The following is an 11,124-nucleotide window of genomic DNA, read 5'->3' as shown; positions in this document are numbered from 1 at the left end:
GACAATGGCTACAAGAGTTGGGACGTCATGTTACAATTGTACAAAATGTTGTTGAGACCACACTTGGAGTATTATGTGCAGTGCTGGTTGCCTAGCTATAGGGAGGATGTCATTAAGCTGGAAAGGGTGCGGAAAAGATTCACTAAGATATTCTGTGGACTGAACAGCTTGAGTTGTACAAAGAGATTTATAGACTAGGACTTTTTCTTCCTTGGAACAAAGGAGGATGAGGGGTGACCTTGGAGGTTCATAAAATCATGAGGGGCATAGATAGAGTAGATAATTGTAGTCTTTATCCCCCAGTATTGGGGAGTCTAAAACTAGAGGGCATAAACTTAAGGTAAAAGGGGGTCTGTGGAGCAACTTTTTCATACAGTGGAGTGGGTATCTGGAACAAGCTGCCAGAAGGTCATTACAACATTTAAATGACCTTTGGGCAGGTACATGGATAGGAAAGGTTTAGGGATATAGGCCAAACACAGGCAAATGGGACTAGCTAAGATGGGCATCTTGGTTGACATGGATGAGTTGGGCAAATGACTCTAAACCTGGCAAAACCTTGGTAGGATCCAATCCAATGAATGGGAGTCATTGGTTCCTGGGAGAAAGGAAAGATTTGTGTTAGTTTCAATGATTTTACTTGATTTTAAGTGCATGTATATGCTTTATAGCTTGTTGAATGCATAAAAAATTTTAAGTTTATTTTTACTGGTCATGAGTGTAAATGAATACTTCCAGATATCAAAGATATTCACAGTCAATCACTCTGATTATAATGGCAAAATAACAGTCCCTGAATGTGGAGATGTGGCATTACTGGCTATCAAGGTGGTTCTGAGAGACCAGCTGGCTGCCTCTGCTGGGAAGGCCCCTATGTTGCACTATGTCAAACAAAAGTTCTGGGAGTCTAAGTCCCAGCAGAGAACTGCACTGAGGGTTACACTGGAACAAACAGTGGGGGATGAGCAGGTGTCTGGCAGTTTGGTGCAATGGAAGATCTGCCTCAATAGCTGAACACTTACACCTACTTTACTTGCCCTTCTTAACCCCATATCCCTTGATTCACTTACTCCCTGAAAATCTATTAATCCTGTAACAACCCAACAACTGTCTACAAGTCTTTAGGGAAAAAGATGGTCAAAGGAGGAAAAAGTAGCAAAGGAGTAGGAGACAGACCAGGATGTGTTTTTGTGATGAGAATTACATTTCAATTGCAATGATCCAAGCAGGGCAAGTAGTAGAAAGCATGGGGAGTGATCCTTTTTAAGGATGTTATCACCTCTCAGTATGGGTGGAGAATTTCAGAGATTTTAAGCATGATTCCATTAATATCACCATCATATTGATAGAAACTTGGTTGAGACATGATGGAATCTTCCCTGTAAATAAAGATCAGAGTTAACTGCCCTCCTAGCATCCCTTAAACTCCATATAAATTTACCAGTATGTTTATCTATTTCATACCCTTGACCTTGCTAGTTTTCATGTCCTCACTGCTCACAAGGGAGCAATCACATATAAGCTAATCACTTGGTTGAAATGCACTCTACGTCTGCTTTAGCACTCTCCTCCATCCCCACCGCCACTTAGGTCCTCCACTCAACACAATGTTTCAGTAGCTCCTGATTTGTTGAACTATACACATCACTTTTGATACCCTAATCCCCATTAAAAGCATAACATACTCACACTTGGCACTCCCCTGGTATATTTCATAGTATTATTTAGCGCAGGAACAGGCCCTTTGGCCCACCATGTCTGTGCTAACCATGATACAAATCTAACTAATCCCATCTGCCTGCATGCAGTCTGTATCCTTCTATTCACTACCTGTTCATGTGTCTGTCTAAATGCCCCTTAAGTTGCTTCTATCACCTCCCCTGGCAGCAGGTTCCAGGCTTCTGCTACTGTGTGTAAAAAAAATAAATTTCCTCGCAAATCTCCTTTAAACTCTCCCCCCCCCCCCCACTTCAGATCTATGCTACCTAGTATTTGACATTTCCATCATAATTTTTTCTATTTATTTATATATTCTATTTATTAATCTCTTTCTATCAGTTTGCCCCTCAGCCTCCAGTGCTCCAGAGCAAGCAATCCAAGTTTCTGCACCCTCGCCAAAGCCTCCACAGAACTCCACACGCTATTCTAAATGTGGCCTAACTGAAGATTTATACAGCTGCAACGTGACTGATGAAGGAAAGCATGCCGTATCTTTTATACCACCCTATCCACGTATTGTCACTTTGAGGGAACTATTGACTTGCACCCTAAGGTCCTTCTATATGGTCCTCATCTCAAATCCAAGGAATGCACAACAGACAACTGATTTAACTGCTAGGTATGCCTGAACAACATAAAGCATGGATGTAACTGCCAGCACTGCCCGTTATTTCGAAATAGTTCCTAGATGCAGAGATAACCTTTTCCATAAACCCCCTTTGAAGATGCATCTCTTTCATCTTCACCTCTAAAGACATGCCAAGAACTTGTGGATTCTGTGGCTTGAAGACCATATAATCAGATATCTGCCACTCCTCTACTTCTAGCCCACCGTTAAATTTTCCTTTGTGTTTCCCTTGGCTTAGTCCCATCTAATCCTCACATCCCATTGCCTCTCAATGTTCATCTCGTTCTTGATTCTACTTCAACTCTATTCAAATTTCTGACTACTCAATTTGTCTTTCTAGCCCATGTTAGCTGATGTTGTTTTCTTGCATCACGAATTATCCCCATCTTGATCTGCAATCAACACCACCCATCACACCTTCAAAATCCTAAACTTTCACCCTCCACAAACTGCTGTCGTACCTCCAACCTTTCAAGTCCTGCCTGTGAATATACTGCAGCCTCCTAAATCTGTACCTAAATCTTTTCTGGAACTCCATGTTTGAATTCCTCCAATCAAGGTTCCACCCCTGCCACAGTACTGAAACAACTCTAATCAAAGTCACCTTCTCTGTCTATGACAAAGATAGACCATTCCTCCCTACCTTTCCTGGCCCATTTGCTATCTTTTATATGGATGTAGATACTGTCCAGTATATCTGCCGTTGTCCAGGTACATATGACTATTCACATAGTTCCATTCTTATTTGTTCAGCTCTGATCAGATAATCACCTGCGATTACTAGAATTCACCCTACTACATTACATCTAGTATTCCCCCAAGGATTTACATTTGGCCCACTATTTCCCATCTATATGCTTGTTCCACATTGTCATTTTCAACATGTACGCCAGCAATGCCCAGCTCTACTTCATTACCCTTTTTTTTCACTGTTCCATTCTCCCTAACTTGTCAAACTGCTTGTCCAACATCAACTTCTCCCATTGAAATATTTGAAGAACTAAAACCATTGTGTCAACTTTTTTCCATAAGCGTTATTCCCCAGTGCCTGATACTATCCCCATGGCAACTTTTGGACCTCATTCTGTGCTATCACTTGGATTCACCATTTCTGTTATTTCATCTGACTGAGCTCATCTGCTGTGAAATCTTCATACAAGTTATTGTCATCTCCAAACCATTTGTATTGCTGGCCCACCCAGGATGATGTTCTACCTTCTGTAAACTTGAGGTAAAAAAAACCCTACTACCTATTTCTTAATTCAACCATCATCCCTGTGCTTGCTGACTGACAATGCCTCATTAAATAACATTCAGTTTTAAAATTCTTACCATTGTTTTCAAATCCATCTGTATTATCTTCATTCCCTTTCACTGTAACCTCTTCCAAGCTATTTACTCTCCTCCACATCTGATTGCTTAAGCATCTTTGATTCCAAATATTCTACCATTATGACTGGCTTCAGCTGCAAAGGCCCTGAGCTCCCAAATTTCCTTCCTTAAACTTGTATGTCCCTTTACCTCTCCTTTTAGACCCACCTCGAACCAAGCTTTTCTTTTGCCAATCTACCTTATGTAACTGAATCATATTTTATTTGGCAATATTCTTTTAAAGTATTTTAGGTTTGTTTACCATGTCAAAGGTCTATATAAATTGAAATTATTCCTTGTTAATTTACTTCTCAGCTGAGTGAAGACACTTCTCAGCTCTGTCCTGAATAGTTGAAACTTTATCCTTATTATATCAATAACCAGAAAATCTAATGGAATTTGGCCTTTATATCTAAAGGACTAGGATATTAAGAACGTAGAAGTTATAATTTAAAACCCTGGTCAGAACACCCCCGTTGGAGTACAATACCCAGAATGTGGAAATGATACATTTAATCTTTTTAAGATATCAAGGGGAGTCAATAGGGTAAGTAGAAGGTAATTATGCTGGTTAAGGAGTCAAACACATAGGCTGCTTCTAGTTAATCTCTCCTCTGTCATTGAAGGAATTATTTGATTGAATTTTATTTATGCCATTCTAGTTTATATTCTTCCTTCATCAAGTAGACTAAAATTACACTGCCTTCAGGGGATCAGGCTAGGCCTCCAGCAGCTGATCCCCAGCGGCACACTGTTGTAGGCTCATCCAGCTCCATCAGGGCGCAACCTTCCCAGCCATCGAGGACCTTCACAGGACGGTGCCTCAAGAAGGACCCTCACCATCCGGGACATGCCCTCTTCCTGTTACTACCATCAGGGAGGAGGTACATGAGCTTGAAGACCCACACTCATCGTTTCAGGAACAGCTTCTTCCCCTCTGCCATCAGATTTCTGAATGGTCCCTGAACCCATGAACACTACCTCATTATTCCTCTTTTGCACTATTTATTTATTTTTGTAACTTATAGTATTTTTTATGTCTTTACGTCTTGCACTGTACTGCTGCCACAAAACAACAAATTTCACGACATACGTCTGTGATAATAAACCCGATTCTGATGAGAGAACATAATACAGGAAAAATCTGCCTGGCATTGTTACCATTGCCTGGCACTACAGACAGGCTTAGTGGGATGGATTTAGAACATAAGTAGTAGCTGAAAATGGGATATCCAAAAGTGGAAGTGATTATTGACAATCAGTAATTTCACGATACTTACTGTTACCAGTAAGTGGGGAACTTTTTAATGAAAGATAGAAAAGCAGCACCAGCCATTCCTAAAAAGGAGCTACCAGTCACATGACTGCATCCGTCACAAGCAGCATACTATAAAACTATGATCCTGAAGTTAATGGATGTTATCAAAGCTGTGGAGTCTAGTTGCATACTGTTATGACCACCAGCAGAAGAAGGAGACTTAACGAACATTCTGTTCTATCGAGGATCAGTATCAAGCACGTTAGCACAAGAGACAAAGCTGAGGCATTTGTGACTATCTTCAGCAGATTTTGAGTCATCCAGCATGGAAACAGGCCCTTTGGCACACCAAATCCACACCAACCATCAACCACCCATTTACACTAATCCTACATTAATCCCACTTTTTTATTCTCCACACAATCTCATTAACTGCCCTAAATTTGGCAATTCACTACACAGTAGGGGCAATTTATCTGTCAACCCACCTTAGGATGTGGGAAGAAACTGGAGCCGCCTGAGGAGACCCATGTGGTCACGGGGAGAGCTTGTAAACTCCTTACAGACAGCACCAGAGTTCAGGTATTGACCCCGGGTCTCTGGCACTGTGAGACAGCAGCTCTATTAGCTGAGCCACTGTGTCATCCTGAATAGATAATCAATCTTGGCTACCGTGCGAAGTCCCAACCAGGGAAAATGTGCAAACTCCAAACAGATAGCACCCAAGGTCAGGATTGAACCTAGTCTCTGGTGCTGTGAGGCAGCAGCTCTACCAGCTCCACCACTCTGTTGTTTTGAGTAGATAATCTATTTTGGCTACCTTGTGAAGTCCTAACTGTTAGACATGCCAGTCTTCAGCTAATTAAATTTTGCTTGGTATAAAAGCAGGGCTTAATGTACTGGATGCAGCAAAGTCTGTGAGCCCTGACAACAGTCTGGCTGCAGTACTGAAGAGTGATTGGTCTTGGCGTCAAAATAGCTTTTGGTTGACTGTGGCATCAAGGAGCATAGTACAATTGAAGTTAATAGGAATTGAAGGGAATTAGTTGGATTCATCATATGTAACATGAAGGAAATGTTGGTAGTGTTGAAAGTTATTCATTTCAGCCCCAGATCATTGCCATAGGAATTCCTCAGGGCAGAACCCAAGGCCTAGTCGATCTTCATATGCTTCATGAATGATCTACTTTCCGTCATAGATCCAGACTGATGCCGATGATTTGCAATACCTGAGATGATCTTAAGTCCTTGAGCATGTACTGCACGGTCTGGATGACATTTAGGCTTCCACTTGCAAGTAACAAATAACTGTTATAGCACATGGTGCTGGGCAATGACTATCTCCCCAAAGCATTCAATTAGCTTACTATGGCTGAACCCACCTATTTGTTGGTGTCACCAGAAACTTAGTTGACCAGCCACATAAATATGGTGGCTGCAAAATACATCAGAGGCTGTGCGTTCTGCATCCTCTCACACTCCAAAGCATGCCCAGCATCTACAAGACTCAAGTTGGAAGTGTGATGAAATATCCTCCACCTACCTGGATAAAATAGTCCCAACAACACCACTGAATAGGGAAAGTAGTCCTCTTGATTTGCACCGCATCCACTATCTTAAATACTTGCTCCCTTCATCACCTCATTGCTGTCTCTTTTACATAACTGTCTGCTGTAACTATTAAGCAACAACTATAATTTCACACTTAATTGTTGAATACAGATAGGTGTCTGGGGTAGTAGGATACCTCCTTCATGAATGTTGGGTTGTTCCATTGCCTGTTCCTGATCACTGCAACAATTTATAGTGCACATCAATTGTCCACATTTGTCATAGTTTGTGTGGATGTGATTTGAGGATCGCCATGACCTATGCGGAAGGGCATAGCCAGAAATCCAGAATCAGATTCAGATTTATTATCACTGACATATGTTGTGAAACTTGTTGTTTTGTGGCAGCAGTACAGTGCAAGACATAAAAATTACTATAAGACACAAAAATAAATAAATAATGCGAATGAAGAATAACGAGGTAGTGTTCATGGGTTCATGGACCATTCAGAAATCTGATGATGGCGGAGGGGAAGAAGCTGTCCCTGAAACACTGGGTGTGGGTCTTCAGGCTCCTGTACCTCCTCACCGACGGTAGTAATGTGAAGAGGGCATGTCCCAGATGGTTAAGGTCCTTAATGACGGATGCTGCCTTCTCTTGAGGCACTGCCTCTTGAAGATGTCCTCGATGGCGGGGAGGGTTGTGCCCATGATGGAGCTGGCTGAGTCTACAACCCTCTGCAGCCTCTTCCGATCCTGCACATTGGAGCCTCCATACCAGGTGGTGATGCTACAAGTCAGAATGCTCTCCACCGTACATCTGTAGAAATTTGCAAGAGTCTTTGGTGACGTACCAAATCTCCTCAAACTCCTAATGAAGTAGAGCCACTGGCATGCCTTCTTCGTGATTGCATCAATATGTTGGGCCCAAGATAGATCCTTTAAGATATTGACTCCCAGGAACTTGAAGCTGCTCACTCTTTCCACCATTGACCCCTCAATGAAGACAGTGTGTGTTCTCCTGACTTCCCCTTCCCGAAGTCCACAATCAGTTCCCTGGTCTTGCTGACGTTGAGTGCAAAGTTGTTCTTGCGACACCATTCAACCAGCTGTTCTTTCTCACTCCTATACACCTCATCGCCATCTAAGATTCTGCCAACAACAGTGGTGCCATCGGTGAATTTATAGATGGCATTTGAGCTGTGCTTAGCCACACAGTCATGAGTGTAGAGAGAGTAGAGCGGTGGGCTAAACATACATCTTTAAGTTGTGCCTGTGTTGATTGTCAGCGAGGAGGAGATCTTTCTACCGATCTTCACCAACTGTGGTCTCCAGATAAGAAAGTCGAGAATCCAGTTGCAGAGGAAGGTACAGAGGCCCTGGTTTTGAAGCTTGTTGATTAGTACTGAAGGGATGATGGTGTTGAACGCCAAGGTGTAATAGATAAACAGCAGCCTAACATATGTTTTGCTATTGTCTAGGTGCTCCAAAGTCAAGTGAAGAGTCAGTGAGATTGCATCTGCTCTAGACCTGTTGTGGCAGCAGGCTAATTGCAGTGAGTCCAGGTCCTTGCTCAGGCAGGAGTTAATTCTAGCTCTGACCAACCTCTCAGAGGACTTCATCACAGTAGATGTAAGTGCTACCAGGCAATAGTCATTGAGGCAGCTCACCCTGCTCTTCATGGGCACTGGTATGATCAATGACCTTTTGAAGTACGTGGGAAATAAGCGCAGGTTATTTGTGATCTCTTATGAGTCCCATTTGGTTTTCCAAGCTTCATCAGGATTGAACTCTGGCATGGGCATGTGAGAGGTTCTGGTGAATGACGAGGTATTTATTTTCCTCAGTTTGATGGGGTTTGCAAAGGATTGTGACACCATAGGGGCAATGTTTTTCAGCTCAAGTAGTCAGAGTACTGGAGTAGACTTAAGACTTGCACTGATGTGCCGCATTGGTGTTTTGAGCTGCACATCCATGAGCTGGATGTGGCTGCATCTGGCCTATACTGGGGCACAGTACTCATTGTGTGAGAAAGCAAGAACCATCACTGATATCCACAGCAGTGATGCAGAAGCTCCTCAACTTGTGTTTGCTAATTTCTGCAATGGTTTACTATTGCCTCAATCTCACTCCTCATCTTCTTTATTGGTCTCCACATAAGTAAAATAAATTGGGAGGGTTGCCCTCACATTGTGTAGCTGAGACAAGGTCATCCTCATAAGTAAATGACTCCACTGTTGTCAGGTTGTTTGCGTAGGCATTGAAAAGTGTTGATGTGACTGCTGATCCCTGTGACAATCTATGGTTGAGCAACCCAGAAGAGCTGACTTTGTCACTCAGGTAGATGTCTTTCAATGGAGCATTGAAAGACATCAAAGATAAAATTCACCACCACCTTCAATTTACCAACACTGCCTTTGGTTGATTGAGGAGAAGGATATTTGAAGATCATTTCCATGCCCATTATTGGATTCCCAAAACAGACAGTTTATTCTGAGCTCTGTCATGAGAGATTACCAGCAGAGAGAAAATGATTCAAAAGTGTGCTCAAAGGTTCCTTGAGGAAATGCAACATCCCATGACTCCTGGGAAGCTCTGGTCCATGACCGCTCAAAGTGGAGAAGGATCATATGGGACGGTCTTGAGGACCTCAAGGATATGCATTAGGAGCACCCGGAGGCTCTCTGTAAGTGGCAGGAGGAATGCACCACCTCGTCCACCCACCCCATCAGCTACTGCCTGTCCACCTATAGAAGGGTCTATGAATCCACACATTGGTTTCAATCGCCACCTCAGAAACCACAAAGCCAGAGTGGAAACAAGTCATTCTTGATCCTGTGAGGCTGCCTAAGAACAAGATCTCTTTGTCCATATTACAGGTATTATTTGGAGACCTTTGTGCACTTCATCATTGGGACTCTCAACCAGATTGAGTCTTTAAACAGGGATGTGTATATACCTTTAAATGCACTGAGGCAGCAATACTGTTAAACACAGCGAGGTAGTGATGATTGGATACAGGGAGCTTGAATGCGTTTATTTGCAATGAAGCAGATAAACTCAGGGGGAGTTTATACAATGAGGCAGCTGTATCAAACACAGAGCACATATTCGTCTATATATAACGCGGCTGTGATTTACACAGGGAGATAAATGCATTTATGTATAGTGAGGCAGCAATAAGCATAAGAAGGATGTATAGATGCATTATTGTTACATGTAGCAAGATACCGTGAAAAGCTTTTGTTTGCATGCCATCCAGACAGATCATTCCATACATAAGGTAGTGCAAAAGGAAAAAAAATGCATAATATAGTGTTGCAGTTACAGAGAAAGACAAATAAAGTGCAAGGGCCATGACGAGGTAAATTGAGAGATCAACAGTTCATCTCATATACAATAAGGCGGTGATGAACACAGGGGATTATTATATGTTGGGGTAGCGGTGCCTTTAAACATAAAAGGAGGGCGGGCTGTAGGAAATGACGACCTCTTAAAATCCGATTCATCGCTCCATGTCATCTCTGTGATTTAGTTCAATAGCCTCGTTGGCCAGCAGAGTAACTGGATCGAGGTGGGAGCAGAATCTGAGTGGGCTGTTGCTGCTGGAGTCCGAGGATGGAGGTGGCGGTGGACGCGTATCTGGCCGTGCCCTTGCTCTTCACCCTGCTGGCCGTCTTGGTTGCCTCTTTGTATCTGAAATTCAGAGCTTCGGATGCGAGCGCCAAGGATGAGGCGGCGAGTTCCAAAGTTGACGAGACCAACGCCGAAGAAAAGCCTAAAAGCGAGACGGAGGATGAGAGGAAGCCCGAGGGCGTGAGCGAGGAGCCGGGGGTCGGGGAGCCGGAGCCAACCAAGGCGAAGCCGACGGTGGAGGAGGTCGGCGCGGCGGACGGAGAGCGGGAGCCTGCGCCTCCCCAGGAGAGGGGGAGCCAAGTAAAGCAAGAGCCCACTCGCCCGGAGGAGAAACTTAAGGTAATATTCTCAAAGAGAACGCCCCGTTATTGCAAATTGTCTCTTCAGTGTTCATTTCTTTTGTGGAACGGAATATTGTTGGAAGTGAAGTCTTATTGCCGAGGCGTCTAGGACAAGGTGACGTGGAGCAAATTCCGTCCAAGTTTCAAGATTCGCCTATGGCGTTGTTTTTCAAAAAAAAAGTTGGTGTTGTCAGGCAGTCGGCAACATCTGGTGCCGGGGAGGGAGCGCTGCTGCATTGGCTCCATATCCAACACTTATCAATAGCTGCTCTTCAGCAGCGCACCGAGAAACGCCTCGGCACGCACTGCAAGCGTTCAGCCGCTTATTCACTCCGTTTTTTTTTAACTAACCCATGCAGGTTGATAACGTATTTAACCAACTGCACTGAATGAGTTTTTTAAACCTGATCCAGAAGCATTAACTACACATTCTGGCTGAAGTGTGGATGCAATTCCTAAATTCCTCAGTTACACCGAGACAACAATGGGCCGAGTGGGTGTGACGCGCCGTCTGCTACACCCCGCCGCTCCAGTCCAGGATCGACAGGCGGCAGGTGACACTGGACTCGGGCCACCCCCGCCCCTGGAACTGCGACTTGTTCCCTTGGCGACCTTCACGTC

The 11,124-nt window shown here is 43.6% G+C and overlaps 1 protein-coding gene across 4 annotated transcripts in view; it reads left to right on the top strand.

Moving 5' to 3' along the window:
* The first annotated feature begins 10,029 nt into the window (after positions 1–10,029).
* The window catches only part of LOC127579874 (matrix-remodeling-associated protein 7-like), an 88,514-nt gene continuing 87,419 nt past the window's right edge, over positions 10,030–11,124 (top strand). For 2 of the 4 annotated variants that reach the window (XM_052032902.1, XM_052032901.1), the window contains exon 1: positions 10,033–10,501. In XM_052032902.1, coding sequence (XP_051888862.1) covers positions 10,145–10,501 — 357 coding nt within the window. In that variant the 5' untranslated portion in view covers positions 10,033–10,144. Of the gene's footprint in view, positions 10,502–11,124 lie in introns of all 4 variants that reach the window. The other 2 variants (XM_052032900.1, XM_052032903.1) reach the window with 2 other exon arrangements.

Source organism: Pristis pectinata, chromosome 18 (assembly GCF_009764475.1).
Source record: "Pristis pectinata isolate sPriPec2 chromosome 18, sPriPec2.1.pri, whole genome shotgun sequence".
Lineage (NCBI taxonomy): Eukaryota > Metazoa > Chordata > Chondrichthyes > Rhinopristiformes > Pristidae > Pristis > Pristis pectinata.
This window is presented reverse-complemented; position numbering and strand designations above follow the sequence as displayed.